At 38.7% G+C, this 23,434-nt stretch overlaps 2 protein-coding genes across 8 annotated transcripts in view; one reads left to right on the top strand and one right to left on the bottom strand.

Annotated features, from left to right (window-relative positions):
* fbp (fructose-1,6-bisphosphatase) overlaps positions 1 to 23,434 on the bottom strand; it is a 394,327-nt gene that overhangs the window by 117,782 nt on the left and 253,111 nt on the right. The gene's annotated exons all lie outside the window — the stretch shown is intronic.
* The window catches only part of Tmem63 (transmembrane protein 63), a 129,959-nt gene that overhangs the window by 14,954 nt on the left and 91,571 nt on the right, over positions 1 to 23,434 (top strand). For 4 of the 6 annotated variants that reach the window (XM_071665827.1, XM_071665852.1, XM_071665816.1 and 1 more), the window contains exons 2-5: positions 4,824 to 5,000; positions 9,065 to 9,147; positions 15,005 to 15,037; positions 18,787 to 18,924. In XM_071665827.1, coding sequence (XP_071521928.1) covers positions 4,824 to 5,000; positions 9,065 to 9,147; positions 15,005 to 15,037; positions 18,787 to 18,924 — 431 coding nt within the window. The remainder of the gene's footprint in view (positions 1 to 4,823; positions 5,001 to 9,064; positions 9,148 to 15,004; positions 15,038 to 18,786; positions 18,925 to 23,434) is intronic. The other 2 variants (XM_071665843.1, XM_071665837.1) reach the window with 1 other exon arrangement.

Raw genomic sequence — 23,434 nt, 5'->3', positions numbered from 1 at the left:
CAGTCCTCTTAACTCATGTACCATCTTGGTTACTTTTCTCTGGACCCTTTTGATTAGATCTTTACGCTTCATTAGGGGGCTGACCAATCTTGAGAGGCATGATATACCTACAATGTCCACAAAAGACCTTGTCTGTTGCTGTATATTTTCAGAGGCGAAACACAGCTAGGATTTATTGTGGATGCAAGCATATAATGCTTTCAGGATGAAATCATCATATAACTGGTTGCTGATACTTGTGTTTCTGATGGTAGAAGCACCAGCAACCTGCCTAGTTGTGCCTCAGGCTATCTTTATGTAAGGGTATTCTTTCTTTATCCTTCCTGTTTGTCACTTCATTTTGGAAATTTTAGTTCTGGTTGCTGTTTTCTTCCCCCTGCACTTTAAGATGGTTGACTCTTACCTTTCTAAGGAGGAAAAATCCTGGATTCTCGCATGACAGTAAGAAAATGTGGGTATACATGAGATTTCTTAGTGCACAGGTTGCTCAGAACACACAATCGGGTGACTGCCTCCCTCAACACCTCATTAGTCCAAAACATGGACTTAGAATACTTCAGGAACCTTACCAGTTGTATGCCCAAATGCCTGGAGATGGTAATTAAGGTCAAAGAAGAAATGACAGAGTACTAGAATATAAGTGAGACATTGCTTTGAAAATACACAAGAAGTGGACAATGCTTTTTGCAAACAATATGTGTTGTGAATAGCATTACAAACATTTTTTTTTATCCGTGTACTTGAATACAATTCTAATATTTGCCAGGAGACACAGCTTTCCTAATGTGTACAGTGGCAACAGATTAGGCAACATTTTTTTTATCCATGTACTTGAATACAATTTTGATATTTGCCAGGAGACACAGCTTTCCTGATATGTACAGTGGCAACAGATTAGGCATAATTTTAACCCATAGACCCTTACAAAATACTATTCTATTGATTTATTCCCTTCTTATTCTTGTAATTTATTTCCACCTAGGTGGGGCCTTTGTTAACTGTGTTTCATCCTCATTACCTTACACTAACTTTGATTAAATCTCGTTATCCATTTTTCTGATCACTTTTGGAGTTTGTCAAGTTTTCCGTATGTTGAAGAAACTGTTGTCATTCCTTATTCCTTTCACAACCACTTTCTAGTCTTTAGCTAAGGGCATTGATAACAACTTATGGCACTCTACTTTTCCTTCAATTTTCTCTTCTGATGGTGCTATAGCTATCTCTCCTGTAGACAAAGCAACTCTGGTTCCTGTTTCTCCTCTAACTCTACCTTGGATAACTCTAACATTCATTCACCCCCTGTTACTGATCTTACTAATCCTATGCCCCTTCCTCTAATGTCATTTCAAACTGTCCAAAAAGTATTCCTCTCTTGGGACACAAACAAGGCTTATGGTTCTGATGGCATCCAATCCCATGAACTGAAAGAGTTTGTCTTTGAGCTTGCACCTGTGCTTGCTCTTCTGTTGCATTTTTGTTTGAAAACCAGAACTTTTTCTTCCCTATGCAAGCTTTGGTGCATCCCATCCCTTACAAGGATGACTGTTTTAACCACTCTAAGTATTTCCAGTTGTGCTGGATGCTAGAGTTTTGAGAGGATTCTTTGGAGATTCTGACCATTTTGTATCTCATGTGGAGGTGAGGATCAGTAAGAAGAGCAGATATGGCATGAGGAAGAATGGAGAGGTAAAGATATTGGCTGATGAGATGATATGGACTTTTGTCCATGATTGGAGGCTCCATTGTGAAAAAAAAGTAGGAACACAGTCATGTGTGAATGAGGTGTTTAAAATGTTTAGAGAAAGACTGTTAAAGGTTATAGAATTAGTTGTTGGACACAAGGTCATGATACATGAAAGTGGAAATGCATTGTGGATGGATGAGATTAGAAATGCTATGGAAGAGACGAAAAATGACATAAGGTAGATCGCTCAAAAAGAATGTACCCGTGGAAGTTCGGTAAGGGAGGGAAGAATAGATGTGTAAATGAAATATTAAGGAGCTGATAGTGGAAAGCAAAGAAAGGGTAGATGAAGATTTTGGAAAAGAGTTCAGTGAAAAGTTTAGAGAAGATAAGAAACTGTACCAGAAGGAGGTAAAAGAGGGAAGAGGTGGATGTAAGAATGGAAATGTAAAAGTGAGAAATAAGGAAGGGAGTTGCTGAATCAAAAGGATGAAGTGAAAAGGAAGATGATAAGAGTATTTTGAAGAACTGATGAATATAGAAGGTGAAACAGCAGTTGCTACATGCATGGGTATGGAGGATAGAAGGAAAAGGATACAAATGCAGGGGCCTATAGCAGGAAGGGAGGTAAGAAGGGTGATAATGAAGCTGAAGGTAGGAAAGGCACCTGTAGTGGATTGGATTACAGCTCAAGTGTTAAACTATGGAGGAGAAAGTGTGATAGATTGGATACATTTGATATGTAATTTAGCATTGAACCAGGTTGTGCTTGAGGATTAGGATGAAAAATATTATTGTTCCCTTATTCAAAGAAAAAGATGCTAAGGATGTATGTAGCAGTTATAGAGGAATAACTCAAACTGTACCAGAAAATATGTTTGCAATAGTGTTGATTGATAGAACGATGAAGTGATTTAGTTTGAAGGGGGGGTTTTAGGAAAGGTAGGGGAAGTTTGGATCAGATGTTTGTGTTGAGAATGAGTGTGAAAAAATATGTAGCAAAAACTAAGAGGCTGTATGCATCTTTTTTGGACCAGGGGAAAGCATCAAGTGGAATGTTTAATGGAACATGTTAAGGGTATGAGGGAGAGGGGGACAACTTTTGGGTGGAGTGAAAGCCTTTTACAGGGAAGCGAAAGCATGTGTGGAGTGGATAGAGTTGAGTGAAACTTTCAGTATGCATGTGGGTGTGAGGCAGGGCTGTAGTGTCACTATGGCTGTTTAACATGTAAATGAATGGAGTGATAAGAGAGATGAAAGCAAAACTAGTTAAAGGGGGTGTCAGAGTTGGAGCATGGTGGAGAGGTATGGTGGCTAGTGACAAGTCTGTTTGTGGATTATACTGTGTTGTTTGCAGAGAGTGAGGAGAATTTGCAGAAGGTTGTCGGTGTGTTTTATGATGTGTGTAAGTGCAGGCAATTGAGGGTAGATGCAAGTAAAAGTAAGTACTGGTGTTTGAATGGAAACGGTGAAAGTATAGATTTTGCAGACCTATATAAAGTGAGAAAATAAACTGTACTAAACAGTGTTATAGATATGGGGGGGGGGGAGAGAGAGAGAGAGAAAGACTGGAAGAGATGACAAAATTTAAGTATTTGGGAGCTATTTTGGGTAAGTTTAGTGCTGTGGAAAGAGACATAATGGAGAGAGCAATATAGGGGAGAAGAGTCATTGGATTCCTTAATAGATTAATGAAGGGTTGAGGTGTAAGTATGCAAATGAATAAAAGATAAAGGGACAGAATAGTCCTCTCAGCCGAGACCTATGCAGCCATAACATGGACATGGAATGAGTCACAGAGTTCAAGAATTCAGGCTGTGGAAATGAGCTTTTTTAGAGGAGCATGTGGTATGACTAGATGGAATGAAGAAAGAAATGATGGGGCGTGTCAGAGATGTGGTATGGTAGGGAATGCAAAGGGAATGAATTTTGGAGTGGTGGAGTAGGTAAAACATGGTACTTTGAGGTGGTTTGGGCATGCGGAAGGAATGCAAGACAGGAAGTTTACAAGGAGAGTGTATGATAGGAAGATTAAAGGGGTTAGTGTAAGAGGAAGACCATCTATGACATGGGGAAATAGAATGGAAGAGTACTGGAGGGAGAGAAATGGTGGAAATATGCATGAAATGATGTATGTAAAGACAGGGGTAAGTGGAGACTTTTACTGAGGCAACCCCCATGATGGAAGTTTCTGGAGTTTCTGGTCAAATACATCTTCACTACACTTTTGACACCACTGGTCTTTGACATGACCCTTACAGGTCAGGGCAAGCACATCTTCACTATAACCTCCCCTGTGTCTTGACTCCAGCATTTCAGGCCAAGGACCAGGGATGGAATGCTAGTTGTTGGAAAGAAAACTAAGAAGAGACTGAGGAAAAATAGTATCCCTCAAAAGGAAAGAAACATCATAATGTTTCCCTCTAGAAAGAAGTAGTGATGTTAAAGGTGCAGTGAAAATGCATTTGATAAAGATCAGTGGTATCAAGGATTGAGTGAAGATGCATTTGACCAGACCCATAAGGATGTGGTCAATGGTCACTGATGTCAAAGATATATCGAAGATGCATTTGTAAAAGATGAATTGGAGATGCATGCATTGAGCTTGGAGTGATGATGTGTTTGTCGAGGGTCAAGTGAATATAAGTTTGTCGAGGGTACAGTGAAGATGTGTCTGAAAGTTTTCCCTCCATAATGAGCATGATTGTGAATGATACTTCAGATGGGTACACACTCCATTCACCAAGAAATATTGTCATTTTTAGGTGACAGATAAAATACATGACATTTTTCTTATGTGGACTTTAGGAAATGGATTGGGTATTGTGCCAGTCATCACATCCCATTCACATGTGGATTTGTTTCCTGCAGATCATTACTAGATCCCCTTCACAGCTTTGCATTCTTTTATGGTTGATCTTGATCATCCATGTATCTTGTACATGTCAGGATGTAATGAGTGTTGATTTTAACTTTTATTTTTAGGGTATGTATAGAAATTCTCTGTTTCAAGTTTTATTTGTGAGAAAGAACAGTGTTCATTTCTTTTGGGCTGTAAACTCAGAGGAACACACAAGACAAGATGTGCTACTAAAAGTGTGGTCAGATGATAATTTACTAAATATGCACTGCTTTACAGATGGATACTCCGGAGATTTCCTTTCCAACAACCGATCCTCCTTTACTACCATTATCCGAGGACAAACCTGACAGGCAGCATTGTAATCAGTATGTTATGCAAAACAAAACTCATTTTATATACGGAGGATATGAAGGAATCCCAGAGAATCTGTTGATAAACTTCTTAGGATGGATTGTAAGTACAATATTCATTACTGTGAAAAAAAGATCACTTAGAGTTGCAAGTAATGGGTTTACAGTTTTTGATAGAATTTTATGTTAGAAAGCTACATCCTGTGTGTTAAAACCAGTTCATAGGGAATGACATTTGCTATTTATGATCCTTTCACATCTGCTTTGTTAAACAAGGTGCCATGTCATCATGGAATAAGCACATGTTATAAGAAGTGAATTATTTTGTTCACTAACGATGCCCATATGCACTTAGTAAGTAGTCTAGTTGTCAGGGTTTTTTTTTTTTTTGTACCAGGAAATTTCAGGTGAGTGCTTAGAATGAAGAGCAGTCATGAATTGTGTGTTCTTTTATTTCCAAAAGGTGTTCAGCCAAATGCTGAAGTTTGAGACAAAAAGCTTGTTCACTTGCTCATGACATGGAGACTAAGTTTCAGTTTTTTGTATTGACATATGTATTTTGTTTAAACTGCACACCATAGGAACAGAATGAATTTGGGATAGTAGAGCACCATCTATATACTTCTTTCCTTGACCTTTTCTTTCTTGAAACCCCGCTGTCCAAGGCTACCTTTTCTTTGCTGTCAAATCTCCAACTACATTTTCTACTGTTTTCACTCCTGTGGCAGTATTTGTGCTTACAGTAGTACAAAAACATATATTGCTCACCTCATAGACCTTGATTTTCTTAACTTTAAAGCCAATTGGCTCAAATTTTTATACCCTTTATATATATGCTGGTATGTTTTGTAGATATTCCATTAGTTCCTCCATCTTTGCACTGTACAGCACTTTGACTATTTGACCTCCTGATACAGAGCATTGCTCTTTTCAAATTCATGTGCTGACACTGTCTTTGCAAGCTATGTCAATGTACACCACAAGGATTAGTTAGGCTTTACTCAGGATGATTCTAGTTGAGTAAAGGCCCTCTCTTTTTCCCTGTCTAGTGATCTGGAACAAGTAATAATATACCCAATACAAGTACCCATTTTTCCAATACAATATTCTTTTTTTTTTACCTCTGAACTTGCCCACTATAGGATACCTACACTATTTCTACACCTTTTAGGTCATCCAGTCACAGTCTTGTATCTTTTTTTCTCTTTTTCATACACTATAGCCATTTCCTGCATCAGCATGGTAATGCCAAAAACATAAAGAAATGGCCACATTTATTCACATCCACTCTCTAGTTGTCAATATAAAGCACCGAAACTAGTCTCCAGTTCACAAACAGGCACCATGGTCCTTTCTGTGGTTTCCTTGACCACTTCATGTGCCCTGCTTCTGCCCATGGACAGCACATTGTCCCCTGTAAGCCACATCAGTTCACTCTTTTCCTTGCACACCTTCCACCCTCCTGCATGTTCAGACCTTGAGCCTTCAAAGCATCTTTCATGCCATCCTCCCACCTCCTCCTTGGTTTCCTCCTTTTTCTTGTTCCTTTCACTTTAGACTTATATACCCTCTAAGTCATCCTCTGTTCTCTAGTTCTCTCCATATGTCCAAACCATTTCATTATACCCTTTTCAGCTCACTCATACATACTCGTCTTACTGCCTTACCTCTCTCTCTTACCTATTTCTTTTCCAATAAACCCTCCTCATACCAAGTATTGAACTCAGACATTTCATTTCCAGCACATTCACCCTATCTTTTACATTTTTATCAAAGGCCCTTGCCTCACATCCATAAAGCACTGATGAGACTACCATTAACATATCCATCTTTGCCCTTAAAGACTGACCTCTGCTTCCACACCTCCCTTATTGTGCCCAAGACCTTTGCCTTCTCACCAACCCTGTGGCTCTTTTCATCTTCCATGGGTGTGCTCATTGGCATATCCACTCTCAGGTATCTAAAACATTCCATTTCCCTTAAGTTCTCTCCATTCATGATCACACTCCACACAATCTTGTTTCATGGCTGAAAGTAGTTATCTTGTTGTTGTTCACATTTGCTCTCTTTTTTTCAGACACAGACACTAGCTTTTACATTTTCTCTCTCAAGTCTGCCTCCAGCCCCATATCATCAGCACACAACTGACTCAACTCCAAGCCCAACCCCTCTCCCCACTCTCATCAGACTTCATACCTTCCCTCTCCAACACTTCTCCCACCACCCCATCTATAAACAGATTAAACAGCCATGTAAATCAGCCTTTAAGTCAGCAAGGCAATTAGTGCAAAAGGCATACACTCTCACATCCTAAGGGAGTGTGCCAGTGAAGTAACTCCAGTTCTTGCATGCCGTTTCCATCTCTGTCTTAGAATACAGTCTTTCCCTTTGTCCTGGAAGCATGCCATGCCTATTAAAGGCAATTCTAACCCTTCCAACTATCATCCGTAGTATTCACTTCTAATGCTGCCAAAGTCTTTAACTTATCCTGAGTAGGATAGGTTGTTTGGATGACTGCTTCTTTCCCTGCATGTCAAAGTTTTGGAACATTGTATCTCCTCATGTCTTTCCCAATAACTATGACCTGGCACATTTCAAGACAGATTTTTCACTTCCTCTAAAATTCATGAATACTTTCCATGGTCTTTTTTTTTTTCTCCGTTTCATGATTCTCTGTATTTCAATTAAAGCCCAGCCTTGATGTAGACTTTTGTCCATGACTGGAGTAAAAGAAAAATGTGAAGGACCTAGAATGAAGTTCCCTTTTAGTTATCTGTGTGGCTTTTGCAGTATAAGGTCTACTGATGATCTTCTGTCATTGATGACTCATCTGTGGTTCTCATATATCAGGGATTTTGGTGCATCTTTTGTCATGAAATTGGACATCTCCAGAGCATATGTCAGGGAGTTGTATATGTCTGCTTTCTGAACTTACTTCCTCTATCTTTTGTGCTTCTCTTTGTGCTCTCATGCAAATCCTTGTCTTGAGTCAGGTCACTGCAGTAGTTGTTAATGAAGTGATTCCCCCCTCTCTTTTTTCTTTCAACAGTGATATGCCACAGGGCTCTTTCATATGGCTTATTTTCTTTTTTTCTCTCCATCTTCTCTTGTCATCATCTAGCCCTATTCGTTTTTAAGCTGATGATTCCACTCTCCATAATTTAACTTACATCATCTCACCTCCTCTTTCTAGAACTTGCATTCTTTCTTGTGCTGAACACATCCCTCTTGTAATTCACACCTGTCCATTATCTCAGAATGGGGGGAGGGAGCAGTACATTAACCTGCTTTTATTAAGAAGTGTTAAACTGCAGTTTATACCCATATATCTTTCATAGTGTCTCTCAGACCTTGGTTTGATTTTAAAAAGCCCCAACTCATCCCTGCAGTAACATACATGTTTGGCATAGATATACTGCACTTTCTCATGGAAACTCCACATAATTAACTGTAGAAACTCTGCTTCCCAAAAGATTGGGGGTGTTATTATAGGTGTGGTGTTTTCCTTTCAACCTAGTGTAGAGTATTGCTGTCATGTTACCCAGAGTAAATTCCCAAGCTTTCCATCTTATTCATTTTCCAGACATAACCTTTCCCCAACCATCTCTCCTTGCTGGGGATATTGCTGCCCCTTCCTTGTTCTAAAGATACAGGTTTTTGTTTCTGCTTTCATAAATTATCCACTTGTGTCCCTGCCACCAAGGCTTGAACATGCTTATTCCTGTAGTTTCTCTGGAGACCAGTCACATGAGGATTGACAATTATGTTACCTCCTCCTTTCCTGACATAGTAAAACTGGCATTCGTGTGTTGCTTTTATCTTTACCTTTTTCTATGAACTTTCTAAATTAGAGCGTGCTGACAAACACTGGAGGGTTTCGGATTATTTATTTTGTCTTTCTTGTTATTTATACTTCTGATGGCCATGATTTTATTATGTTAAACTGTGTCAGTCACTATAAAAAGAAGTGTCTGTTACACTTCTTGTAGGATGAGTATTAAGGGGATTATATGTTATATTGGAAAGAGATTCAAGTACATCTGTATTTGTGTACACATAGTTAGTAATAAGGTCATTAGCATGTGAATTGTGAATGATTCCAGTTTTTAAGTTCTTACATTTCACTCTGATTATAAATATAATGTATACATGCCACCTTCATTTCAGCTGCTTCTAAGTTTGTTCACTGTTTTGCGAAAAAAGGCCTGGAATTATGGACGACTAGCTTTGGTTCAGAAGTATGAGAGCAGGTAAGTGCTTACCTTGCAAGGCTGAATTTTGCTTTGCTTTATTTTTTAGCATTTGAATGAGCTTGCAGTTTGTGCTCATTATTGTTAAGAAATATTATCTTTGTTCAGTTTTTGAATGATTCTGTTGGATTAGCTTTTCTTCGAAAAATATAGTGAAAATTTCTTTTAGATGTAATGTAGTGACCTTTAATGTATTATACTACAGTATAGCATTATGTAGTTTGCGTTCTGAATTAATTTTTCCCCCAGAATAAACTTAGTTCACTGAAACTTTTGAGTTAACTGTAATAATTTCTTTGGATATATTTAGTATCTTTTTATTAAATATTCATTGTTTTGTTTTATTGTTTCTTTGTATGTAAAATGAAATTGTCTTCAACAAATGTTTGCTAATACTGAAAGATATTAAACTTTAAAGTTTTAAAGGCTCGAAGAGTTGAATGATTTCAGTTTTGTATTTTTTTCAGTTTTGGAGTCACTTGTCCTGACCAAAATTTATCCTCAGTTTTATCAGTTGATTAAAATTTTGTATAAACTTTTTAAATTCTCTTTGCAGTTTTTGTGTTTGGCATCTATACATAAAGAGCATTAAGGATTTCACTTTTTGCCCCTATGAAATGCATGGTCATTGTCATAGAAATGATATTGAATAACTTTGCCAAGTGATGTTCAAAGAATCATTTTAGATATTTGTCTTGTATATTTGATTTTACTTTTTTATTTCAACATGTTCCACATCAAGCAGGGTGATCCTTACTGAATCTTGATCGAGCACTTTTGTTTTTGCATGTCACCAATATTGTAACCACCAACCAGTAGTCGCAGTAACTTTTACACGTCTCTTCACTATATTGAAAGGGAAATTGCTGTAATATATTGGTATTTAAAGAAAAGTCCTTTTGAAGAATAAAAGATTTATTTGTTTTTTAGTCTGTCACTTGGTTACAGGTATTCAAAGCCCCTGCATTAATAAAGTGTTATAAAGTCATACCTAATTCAATGTAGAATTGAAAATAAGATGGATACTGTATATATACTACCCTGTTGTGCTATGTTTGTGTGTGTTTGTTTTGTCCAGGTCATCCTGACCACCATATTCTTACTCATTTCATCTATGCCTATCAGTCTTTGGGCAGGAAATTTTAAGGGGAACAGATTATTTTTTTTTTTTTTTTTTTTTTTTTTGCTTTGTCGCTGTCTCCCGCGTTTGCGAGGTAGTGCAAGGAAACAGACGAAAGAAATGGCCCAACCCACCCCCATACACATGTATATATATACGTCCACACACGCAAATATACATACCTACACAGCTTTCCATGGTTTACCCCAGACGCTTCACATGCCTTGATTCAATCCACTGACAGCACGTCAACCCCGGTATACCACATCGCTCCAATTCACTCTATTCCTTGCCCTCCTTTCACCCTCCTGCATGTTCAGGCCCCGATCACACAAAATCTTTTTCACTCCATCTTTCCACCTCCACTTTGGTCTCCCTCTTCTCCTCGTTCCCTCCACCTCCGACACATATATCCTCTTGGTCAATCTTTCCTCACTCATTCTCTCCATGTGACCAAACCATTTCAAAACACCCTCTTCTGCTCTCTCAACCACGCTCTTTTTATTTCCACACATCTCTCTTACCCTTACGTTACTTACTCGATCAAACCACCTCACATCACACATTGTCCTCAAACATCTCATTTCCAGCACATCCATCCTCCTGCGCACAACTCTATCCATAGTCCACGCCTCGCAACCATACAACATTGTTGGAACCACTATTCCTTCAAACATACCCAGATTATAATTGTTATTATTATGTTTATTATTTTTCCCTGATTCTTGGGTTGGATCAAGTGCATGTTACTTCTAAGTTCACTCATACTCATTTTTAACCCATTTCCAGTATGTTAAAGTGAGGCATGAACTTCCATTTTAATTACAAGTTTTCTAATTTTGAATCTGCAAACTAAGAGTATTCATCAAGTGTGATCAAAGTTTCCATTTTCACTACTTACCCTTCAGTTGCATCAATTCTAGGATCATTTCTCTTACTATGCACCAGAAAAATCTCTGGCTGCAATCAGTTTGCTCACCTCATTTGTCCATCCCTTCCTATTTGTACCTTCAGCATCATTACTTAGTATCCTCATGGCCATCTTATCATCTAGCATACTAGGACATGAGAGAATTCCAGCTATATTTCTAAAAGAGACAAGATAACATCAACACAACCTCTCATGATGATATTTAGACAAAGCACAGAAAATGACGCACATAATGCCTGCACACAAGGGGAGATCCATACTCATGCTTAATCAGTATTGACCAGTCAGCCTAACATTACATGTGATTGATATGTATGAAAGAGTAAAGAGAAACATATGATGGAACAATGTTTTAGGCAACAGCTTCATAAGTGAAGGCCAGGGTAAATGTACAGTGGCAGCTAAAAGTAAGCAAACAGCTGTTAATTCACCATAATGCAAGGGAAAACAATGGATGCCCTTTTTATGGATTTTGCAAAAACTTTTGAGAAAGTAAAGTATGATTATTAGAGAAAGTAACAAGACAAAACATTAAAGGAAAATCAGGAAATTGGATTATTAAAAAGCTTTTACCCAACAGAAGATATGTATTTTTTAAATGAAATAATGTCTGACAAAGATGTGCTTTCAGGTGTAACATAGGGAAAGATATTAGCTTCAGCACTCTTTGTGACTATGGTATCAGATATAAACAGGATGTGAGGGGAAATATAGTTAGGTATGTAGAAGTTGGTAGGCCACCAATGACCAGGGAGATATGTTACCAATACTACCCACCTGGGTATCAGGAGGGTTAATGACGGTTGCATAGTGAGCCAGCACTTCAGTGGTTGTTAAGCTGGACACCTCTGACCCAGGTAGCTGTCTTGCCTTTCTACCTTACCCACATATCATTATGTCTTCCTCCAGACTCTTCATAAATATATAATTGCTCCTCTGATTTACTGCCACACTGCTTCCTCTCCCATTGTTTTAGTTACTCACCCCCAATGTCCTTCACTCAAACTCTCATCTTGTCTTTGAACACAAACCATATTTCAAAGCTTGCATACTTTTATCACTTATTTCATGCATATCTTCCTCATTCCTCAAACCAGTCAACTTTCGACCTTGCTTCCATAGAGATCTATCTATCTGTATCTTATGCCCATTCCCTTTGGGAACTCCCTCTTGAGGATGGCCACAACAAAAGTCTCCATAACCTGGTGAATGCCATTGATGCTTCTTAGCCTTTAGTATCTCTTTCATAACAGGCTTCTGGCAGAGGGCTCCTGCTTAATGTTCCCACCAACTTCCTCTGCCTAATGTGTCCACCAAATGCTCCAACCCAATACTAATACCTAGTGTTTCAACCTACTATTTCTTTCTATTGCTCCTAACATTTTGCCAGGAGGCAGGGACTTATAGGCAGGTACAATAGGTAGGTACCCTATTTCAATTTTGCTTTTTTTTCTACCCAGTTCTTCCTCTTGATCTCACCCCATTTTATCATGCAATCCTTTCAATAACTTGTATTCCCTTCATGCTAAAACTTACTATGCTCCTTCATTTTAAGATTTACAGACAGTTTAGCTCCCCTTTTCCCACACTCATAACCATTTCTTATGCATGTACATGTCTTCCTCTATACACCACACTCTTCACCTGAATACATATGAACTGCTTCTGTAATTTCATGCAACACCCCTTCCTATCCTGCTGTTTCCTTTACTCACCCCTCATCCTATATCTGAACACAAACCACACTTCCTTGCTTACTTTCATTTCCTGCACCCCTCTTTCCCCTCTAAGTCACTTTCTGTATTATGCATGAAATATATAGAGCTCTTTCTCCTCTTTTACCATAGACATTCACATGTTTGTATTTAAAGTGTTTCCATGTAATGATTGATAACTTCACAACTTTTTCAATTGTTTTTAAAGTCTGATTGTTTGGTCTACATACAATGGTTGGCATCATGATGTGGCTGTATTACTTTTTTTTAGGGTAATAGGACTTCTACCACATGTCCGAAACTGCCGTTCCTCACGTACTGAGCAGAGTTGCTATTGCAACGACCTGGTATACCACATCGTTCCAATTCACTCTATTCCTTGCACACTTTTCACCCTCTTGCATGTTCAGGCCCCGATCACTCAAAATCTTTTTCACTCCATCTTTCCACCTCCAATTTGGTCTCCCACTTCTCCTCGTTCCCTCCACCTCTGACACATATATCCTCTTGGTCAATCTTTCCTCACTCATTCTCTCCATGTGACCAAACCATTTCAAAACACCCTCTTCTGCTCTCTCAACCACTCTTTTTATTACCACACATATCTCTTCCCCTACTATTACTTACTCGATCAAACCACCTCACACCACATATTGTCCTCAAACATCTCATTTCCAGCACATCTGCCCTCCTGCGCACAACTCTTTCCATAGCCCACGCCTCGCAACCATACAATATTGTTGGAACCACTATTCCTTCAAACATACACATTTTTGCTTTCCGAGATAATGTTTTCGACTTCCACACATTCTTCAAGGCTCCCGGAACTTTCGCCCCCTCCCCCACCCTATGATTCACTTCTGCTTGCATGGTTCCATCCGCTGCCAAATCCACTCCCAGATATCTAAAACACTTCACTTCCTCCAGTTTTTCTCCATTCAAACTTACCTCCCAATTTACTTGACCCTCAACCCTACATAAAAAGTACTTAAGAAGTGATACAAACTTTTGAGAAGATATACAAGGAAACCGGGATAGTGTAAAGGGATAGTATCAAATCATATGAGACAGAGTACTGCATAAATTTATATATTGGTTTAAGTATGTTTTGGGGGTATTATAGATATGTGCACAGTAACTATTTTGGAGAAGGGATTTTCTTTGATCACCCTCCTTGAAGTAGGAAATTAACAGATTCAGATGTAGTTTAACTAGATCTTGAAACAGTATAATCAGTTATCTGCAGAGTGGACTGAAGCTGTCACAAAATTGGTTGGTGATGAGCAAGAATTTCCTTTGTTATATTTTCTTGTTTCTTTTTCGTCATCACTAAAGAATTGCTTCAGATATTTATATGATAAATCTTGGATAAAGGTTTGTTGATACTACAGGTGAAACCTTGAAATATTGCAAAATATTCTTGCAAGTACAAAAATGTAGAAATAGAATTTACAGAAAATCCATTTACGATCATCAGACAGTGTTTCGCTTGCCTAGAAAATTGATCCATGTCATGACATTACATACTGATGGAACCAGTTACCTGAATATATTTGATGTCCTTTGATTTGTAATGCAGACCATAAATCTCTGCCTTGGCTGTCAAATTAGGCATGTTAATGGAACCCCCCCCCCTTTTTTTTTTTTTGTTCCTTTAGAAATGAGAATTATGAATGAAGGGTTAAACGAGTTTTCAAATCCTCATTTATCAGAGTATTAGCTCATACCTTGCTCACATCATCCCTGCTGTTGAGTTTTTAGCTTGTTTCATAGAATTTTATTAAGAGTTGCCTCTTTTTGGGTTGCTGGTTCCTTAAATGCAGATAACTGAAAGACTGTTGTATTTTTTCTTGTTTGATGTAGTTGATTTTCATTAGATCTAAGTTTGATCATTTGAAAGATGTATATGAGACATTTCATTTCCAGAGCAAGACAAGAAAGTTGTTCCATAGAATGCTTTACATTATTTTCTTTTTCTGTATGAAGCTATTATTTGCCTTAGCTTTTACTGTATCCTGCATGCATTTAGCACTGTTGGAGTATTTACCTTATATTAATGTTTGCACAATTTGTTTGCTTTTCTCGTTCCAGGACAAAGAATCTTGGCTTCAGTCAGTACAATGTGTAGGTTCCTAGTATTTTTCCTTTTTTACTCTTGTGATATTTTTTATAAAGTTGCTTTAGAAATCTTAACATTACATTTGTTATTTTCAAAGCCTTTACTAACAGTTTATGGATGGTTTATATATCTTTGTATATGTTTTGTATGTATTCATGTATATGTACGTATATAGGTATTTATTACCTTCATGTTTACATAAGCATTCTTTAATGCTCTGTTTTCTTTTTTGAAGACTTTCTCTACCAAAAACAGAAACATATTGGGGTGTCTGAATGTGTGTGGATGTAACCAAGATGAGAGGAAAGGAGAGATAAGTAGTATTATATTTGAGGAAAGAAACCTGGATGTTCTGGGTCTGAGTGAAACAAAGCTCGAGGGTAAAAGAGAAGAATGGTTTGAAAAGTCATGGGAGTAAAGTCAGGGGTTGGTGAGAGGACGAGCTAAGGAAGGAGTAGCACTGCTTCTGAAGCAGGAGTTGTGGAAGTGTATGATCGAGTGTAAGAGAGTAAATAATAGATTGATGTGGGTAAAATTGAAAGTGGATAGAGAGAGATGGGTGATTATTGGTGCTTATGCATCATGAGAGGCAAGTGTTTTTGGAGCAACTGAGTGAGTGTATCAGCAGCTTTGGTGAACGAGACCAAATGTTAGTGATGGGTGATTGAAGTGCGAAGTTGAGTAATATGGCAGTTGAGGGTATGATTTGTGTATAATTGGGGTATTCAGTGTTGTGAGATTTGTGTACTGAAAAAAGACATGATTGGGAACACCTGGTTTAAAAAGAGAGATATACGTAAGTATATGTATGTGAGTAGGACAGATGGTCAAAGGGCATTATTGAATTATGTTAAATTGACAGGCATGTAAAAGAGAGACTTTCAGATGTTAATGTGCTAAGAGGGGCAGCTGGAGGGATGTCAGACCACTATCTTTTGGAGGTGAAGGTGAAGATTTGTCGAGGTTTTCAAAAACAAAGAGAGAATGTTGGGGTGAAGAGAGTGGTGAGAGTAAGTGAGCTTGGAAAGGAGACTTGTTAGGAAGTACCAGGAGAGATTGAGTGTAGAATGGCAAAAGGTGAGAACAAAGGATGAGAAGGGAGTGGGTGATGAATAGGATGTATTTTAGGGAAGCAGTGATGGCATGTGCAAAAGATGCATGTGGCATGTGAAAGGTGGGAGGTAGGCAGATTAGAAAGGTTAGGAGTGGTAGGATGAAGATGTAAAGTTGTTAGTGAAAGATAAAAGAGAGGCGTCTGGATGATACTTACAAAGAAGGAGTGCACATGATTGGGAGAGGTATAAAAGCAAGTGGCAGGAGGTCAAAAGGAAGATGCATGGGTTGAAAAATAGGGCAAATGAGAGTTAGGGTGAGAGAGTATCGTTAAACTTTAGGAAGAATAAAAAGATGTTTTGGAAGGAGGTAAATAATGTTCATAAGACAAGAGAACAAATGGGAACATCAGTGGAGGAGGCAAGGGGGTAAGTGATAACAGGTAGAGATGACATGAGAAGGAGATGGAGTGAGTATTTTGAAGGTTTGTTGAATGTGTTTGATGAAAGAGTGGCAGATGTAGGGTGTTTTGTACAGGGTTTTGAGCGAAGTGAGAGGGTCATGGAGATTGGTTCGGTAAAGAGAGAAGAGGTAGTGAAAGCTTTGTGGAAGATGATATCCGGCAAGGTGACGGGCTTGGATGGTGTTGCAGTAGAACCTGTCAAGAAGGGGGCTGACTGCTTTATTGATTGGTTGGTTAGGATATTTACTGTATGTATGGACCAGGGTGAAGTGCCTGAGGATTGATGGAATGCATGCATAATACCATTGTATAAAGGCAAAGGGGATAAAGGTGAGTGTTCAAACTACAGAGGCATAAGTTTGTTTAGCATTACTGGGAAATTATATGGAAGGGTACTGATTGAGAGGGTGAAGGCATGTACTTAGTGTTAGACTGGGGAGGAGCAGTATGGTTTCAGAAGTGGTAGAGGACATATGGATCAGGTGTTTGCTTTGAAAAATGTGTGAAAAATACTTAGAAAAACAGATGGATATGTATGAAGCATTTTTGGATCTGAAGAAGGTTTATGATAGGTTTGATAGAGATGCTTTGTGGAAGGTCTTAAGAGTATATGGTGTGGGAGGACAGCTGCTAGAAACAGTGAAAAGTTTTTATCGAGGATGTAAGGCATGTGTACAAGTAGGAAGAGAAGAGAGTGATTGATTCCCAGTGAAGGTTGGTCTGTGAGAGGGGTGTGCGATGTCCCCATGGCTGTTTAATTTGTTTATAGATGGGGTGGTGAGGGAGGAAAGTGCCAGAGTTTTGGAGAGAGGGGTGAGTATGCAGTCTGTTGGGGAGGATGAGAGGGCGTGGGAAGTGAGTCGGTTGTTGTTTCGCCGATGATACAGCTTTAGTGGCTGATTCGAGTGAGAAACTGCAGAAGTTGGTGACTGAGTTTGGAAAAGTGTGTGAAAGGAGAAAGTTGAGAGTAAATGTGAATAAGAGCAAGGTTATTAGGTTCAGTAGGGTTGATGGGCTAGTTAATTGGGATGTAAGATTAAAGGGAGAAAAGTTGGAGGAAGTGAAGTGTTTTAGATATCTGGGAGTGGACTTAATAGTAAATGGAACCATGGAAGCAAAAGTGAGTCACAGGGTGGGGAGGGGGCAAAGGTTCTGGGAGCAATAAAGAATGCATAGAAGGAGAGAATGTTGTCTTGTTGAGCAAAAATGGGTATGTTTGAAAGAATGGTAATTCCAACAATTTTTTATGGTTGCGAGGCATGGGTTATAGATACGGTTGTACAGAGGAGGGTGTATGTGTTGGAAAGGAGGTGTTTAAGGACAATATGTGGTGTGAGGTGCTTTGGTCAGGTAAGTAATGAAAGGGTAAGAGAGATGTATGGAAATAAAAAGAGTGTGATTGAGAGAGCAGAAGAGGGTGTATTGAAGAGGTTTAGACATATGGAGAGAATGAGTGAGGAAAGATTGACAAAGAGGATATATGTGTCAGAGGTTAAGGGAACAAGGAGAAGCAGGTGACCAAATTGGAGGTGGAAGGATGGAGTGAAAAAGATTTTGAATGGTCGTGGAAAGTTTTGTGGGGCCTGGATGTGGAAAGGGAGCAGTGGTTTCGGTGCATTACACATGTTTTCCTTCCTTAGCTATCCTCTTCTCTCTGTTTGGAAGATCTTCCAGCATAAAGAACATAGTAGAGACCTCTGTTGATTACACACAGGACACTCACTCTCACTTGAATATTGGCCCAATCGTCAGTTATGTCCTGTAGTTATTAAACTTCCTTGTGCTGCAAATGGCTGTAGACGAGTGTGTCCTTTTTTGTAGAGTTACGTAGTAAGTTTCTAAGAAGTAATTTTGATGGAAAAGTCTTTTCTCTGTCTGTATCCAAATACTTTCCTTCCAGTTTAACACCAATTACTTATTTCTTTTATGTGAATTTTCCTTTATTTCAATTTTGTCACACCTTTCTCAGTCATCTACTCATTCCCTTAACATCTTGTCTCTGTAATAGGAAGATTGCTTTACCTTTTGATATTTAACTTTTTTTTTCTTTACACTTGGTATCTGTTTGCGTACAGTTACAATAGATAGGGAGAAATTGGCCAATTTGTTTATAGTGAACTAGCCAGCCCAAACATGTATTAAGCATTGGAAGTTTGATATTATCTGTGTTGTTGATTACATGATATATTTTATTTTCATCATTGATATATATTGTAGACAGTGTAATATTGTTTCCAGGTGGACACAGCTCTTCTATGGGAAAGATACAGATGTTGGAAAAGCTGCTGGAGAAGCAGACTCAGTGTCCTCTATGGAGTTCAACATACACATGGACAAGGGCTTGTTGTCTTGGATCCCAGCATTATTCAAAATAAAGTATGTAAAAAGGAGGACATTTATGTCAAAGATTCATTAGCAAGATTCTGCTCAAGCTTATAGCCTTGAATGTGAGAAATTATGGATGTTCATGCACTGTAGATATTGAAATGGTGGTGTAATGTTGGACTAGATGAGCCCTTATCTGGGCAAGATCCATCATTGTTGCCAGCATTGAACTTGATGAAGGCTGGAGCAGCAGAGAAAGGATTTTCGACATGGGAAGTATACAGTAGTAGATATTTGATGAGGATTTACTCTGCAGAGGATTTTCGCTTGAGGATTGTGTATTATACTGATTTGTGTTAACTTTGAATGGAGTGTTGCATTGTGCCTTTGTCCATTGATGGTAGTAGAAGAGGGCTATATTAGTTTTTCTGTGTACTTCATGTTTGAATATGTTCTCTTACAATTTTCAGCTTATTTTTTACCACAAAGTGCAAGTGAGGATTATGAATGGTTGTTGCATGTACCAGCATATTGATACACCTCAGTGTTTTTTGCCAAAATTATAACATTTGTACATGTTCTCACAAAATTTGAGTAGGATATTATACTCAGAAGTACATAAGAGTACATACAAAACAAGAGATAACAGAATGCATGGTACTCTGTCATGAAGTTATTTGTTGGATGACAGTGAATATGACAAATTTCTGTTTTGGTAAGTTGATCTCACACATTGTACAGTGGAATTAGGTGATCAACATTTCACCTTTACTCACTATGGATTTTGTTAGTACCTTTTCAAACTTTGCTTAGGAGGGAGTGTTGATTAAACCACGAAAAAATTTTCCCTGTCAAATTGTCTGAACTCCCTCTCCAGCAACAAACATGGCTGGAAGCCATTTTTGTATTTGATGTGTTCAAAGTTTTAACTTTACCTCTTTGTCCAGCTAAAGATGTAAGTTCTTTAAATTTAGAAACCTCATAGTACAAGTGCCTTATGATATTCTTGCTTACTTTATTTTATCATTATGAAGAAACTCAGATGATGAATGCAAAGTCATAATTGATATTTTTTTGAGGTCATAATTTTTGTACTAATCTAGAATAGAACCATTAAACTGATTTTCTTGCATGCACTTATTTCACAGTTAATCTGCTCACTTTAGCACCAGGCAAGATACATTAGCTACATGTATGATAACTGATACTGGTGAATGGTTAGACTCAAGGTTATTAACAGAATGAGAATTTTGTGGTGTGTATCTCTGATGCCCTTATCCCTGGGGATAGGGGAGAAAGAATACTTCCCACATATTCCCTGCGTGTCATAGAAGGCGACTAAAAGGGGAAGGAGCGGAGGGCTGGAAATCCTCCCCTCTTGTTTTTTTTTTAATTTTCCAAAAGAAGGAACAGAGAAGGGGGCCAGGTGAGGATATTCCCTCAAAGGCCCAGTCCTCTGTTCTTAACGCTACCTCACTAACACGGGAAATGGCGAATAGTTTGAAAGAAAAGAAAAAAGAAAATCTCTGATGCCCATAACTGATGAACCCCACTGCTGCTGCCTAACCTGTAGTGACTCACCCTTAACAGGCCACTGTCAGAGGGCAACGTAGCTCAGTGTTTCTAGAGGCTTCTATCTAATGGTCTACTGACTGCTACTTAATATATCTACCGAATACACTCGCATGATATTTCTACGTAATGCTACTGTCTAATGTTTCTCCTTAACGCTTTTATCTAATGTTTCTACCTACTGCTTCTATGTATTGCTCCTACCATTTTACCAAAAGGCAGGGCTAATGCATAGTGTTGCAAGGAGATATTGTATGTTTGTGGACAGAACACCAGTAATCTACAATTGGGTGAAGCAGAAAGAAAAAATGGCTGTCTGGGTCAGGGGAGTGCAGCTTGACAACCACTGAAGTGCTGGCTTACTATGTAGCCATCACTAACCCTCCCAATATCTAGGCAGGTAGTACCCATAATATACCTCCTTTGTGAGTTGCTACCTACTAACTGCCTCTTATACCTCTATTAAGAGATCTTCTGCAGATGTGTTACTTAATTCCTATTTGTGATTTGGGCATTATATTAATGCACCTAAAAGCAAGGGTAAAATTATGTTGCAGCATTTCACAGTGTTGCCTATATGACAACAACCTATTGTTGAGGTGAAATCACTGTTGCCACCAGCATTAGACACCTAATCCAATGTTGTCACATCATCAAGTAACCTGATGTGAACCTCATGTGACTTTTTGGTACCAATGAAGTCATAGGTTAGGTACCTGAGGAAGTAGGGGACCCCCACCTGGTGCCCACTGTAATGAATTGACAGCTAAACTCACTCTCATTATGGCTGACCTGACTGCCTTATGAATATCCAGGCATCACCGAAGTATCCGGTCAGTTGAACAGTCCACTGGCTCACAGACACCTAGTTATGCTTATTGCATGGAAGTTTCCTTTGTTTGACTCCTGGTTTATCACTGACAAGTCTCTTTGCTGCTTCATTTTCCATGGCCTAAAGCACTCTGGCTCCTACCCCTCTTACAGGACTCCTGTGGAACATAGTCAGTAGCTGTCTTTTGTAGCATCCCCAGCTTTGTAACCTTCAGCACCATGAAGAACAAAACTTCAGCAACTACCTGCTAGCCAAGTACCTTGGCATGCCTCTACCCATCAGCAGAAGCTCCATAAAATCCAATATCTTTGCAATTCTCCCACTAAATGCCTGCCATGCCACACTTCACCTCTTCCCCATTGGGATGACACAGATTCATGCTTAGCTCTCCAGGGCTAGTATCTTTGAACAAGCTCCAAAGCTGGTCTGAAATATGATTGATGAAATTCACTTCGAGGAAATGTCAGGTAATGGGGATGTAACACAGTGAAAGAAGAGCTTCATACAACTGTTATCTAGATGGAGATAAAGCTGCAGGAACCTGTGTATTGTAGAGACTTCTGAGTAGACATCCTTCCTAAGCTGTTCTTTGAGTCAAACTACAGGAGAACAGTAAAGGAGATAGACTGTATGCAGGCATATATTAGAATAGCATTCAAGTATATGACAATGGAAATATTTAGCTAGCTGCTCATGTCCTACGTTAGGCAAAAGTTTTAGTATACTTTTCAAGTTTGTTTACTTCACTAAAAGAAGTACAAAGAACCCACAGAAAGGGTTTAGAGGAGGGAAGATAAAGATGGTACCAGAATTTAGTGAGCTGAATTACAGGGGAAGGCAAGAGGCCTTGAATATACTCACCAGGGAAAACAGTAAGGGATGACTTATACACAACCTCAGAGATTTGTAACCTGTTTGATGAAGTCATCATTGAATATTTCTTTGAAAGATGGAGGGATAGAACAGCCAGAGACCATTACATAAAAGTAAACAAGAAACTTGTTAGAAAATATGTAAAGAGGTATCTGTATAGTATGAGTGGTGGGCGAATGGAATAAAGTGAATTATGAAATTATGTTTATAGACAGAATGTGAAAGTTTAAAGTCTTATGATAGAGGAGAAAGTTCAAGAGATGGGGTTCTATGAGTGTAGAACTCCCTACCTATACAGATGAAAGTACTTAGACCTGCCTTACCATCTGCACTGGCACCATTGGAACCCTCCCCATAGCATCTTACCTAACTCAGTTTCCCATCTCACCCTGTTTTGCAGCACGTGCAATACCTCACCCTGAATTACATCTCATCTTTATACACCAACTGAGGCAGTTTTGTTACCTTTGTGTCTTGACCCCTCTCTTAGTCCTCTCTTAGACCCATTAGAATATTCATTAGAATGTTAATAACTTTAGCATAATCACATGCATTTAAGACAAAGAATAATCTTCTGTCATGGCTGTTGGTGTTGAGGTCAGCTCATAAGGCTCGGTTGAGAGTAGAATTTCCATTATGTTCTTTAATATTGTTTATCACTCATTTAAGGAAAAATTCTATTCATACAATTTTAGAAAATGAGTCATAGAGGCGTGTTCAGAGAAATATATGATGAGGTTCAAGGCTTAAGAAAGAAGAGCATCCAGAATCGGTTAACAGCTATTGATACAAGGCTAAGGCATGTTGTGCAAGAAATTATTGTAGTCTGAAAAGCAAGATCATTAAAGAAATGGGGAATGGTTAAACTTTTAGCTAGAAGAGGTGAAAAGGATTTTGAGCGATCAGGGCCTGAACATACGGGAGGGTGAGTGGCGTACAAGGAATAGAGTGAATTAGAACTTTGTGGAATACTGGGGTCGACATGCTGTCAGTGGACTGAACCAGGGCTTGTGAAACGTCTGGGGTAAACCATGGAACGGTCTGTGGGCCTTGGGAGTGAATAGGGAGCTGTGTTTTTGATGCATTACACATGACAGCTGGAGATTGAGTGTGAACATTGTGACCTTTTTTGTCCATTTTCCTGGCGCTAACTCATTGAAGCAGGGTGCAGCAGTGCTATTTCATGTGGGGTAGGGTGGCACCAGGAATGGATTGAAGACAAGCAAGTGTGAATATGTACATGTGTATGTATGTATATGTCTGTGTATGTGTATGTATATGTGT

The sequence above is a fragment of the Panulirus ornatus genome, chromosome 1, assembly GCF_036320965.1.
Source record: "Panulirus ornatus isolate Po-2019 chromosome 1, ASM3632096v1, whole genome shotgun sequence".
NCBI lineage: Eukaryota > Metazoa > Arthropoda > Malacostraca > Decapoda > Palinuridae > Panulirus > Panulirus ornatus.
The sequence above is the reverse complement of the archived record's forward strand: the minus strand, read 5'-3'. Positions and strand labels throughout refer to the sequence as shown.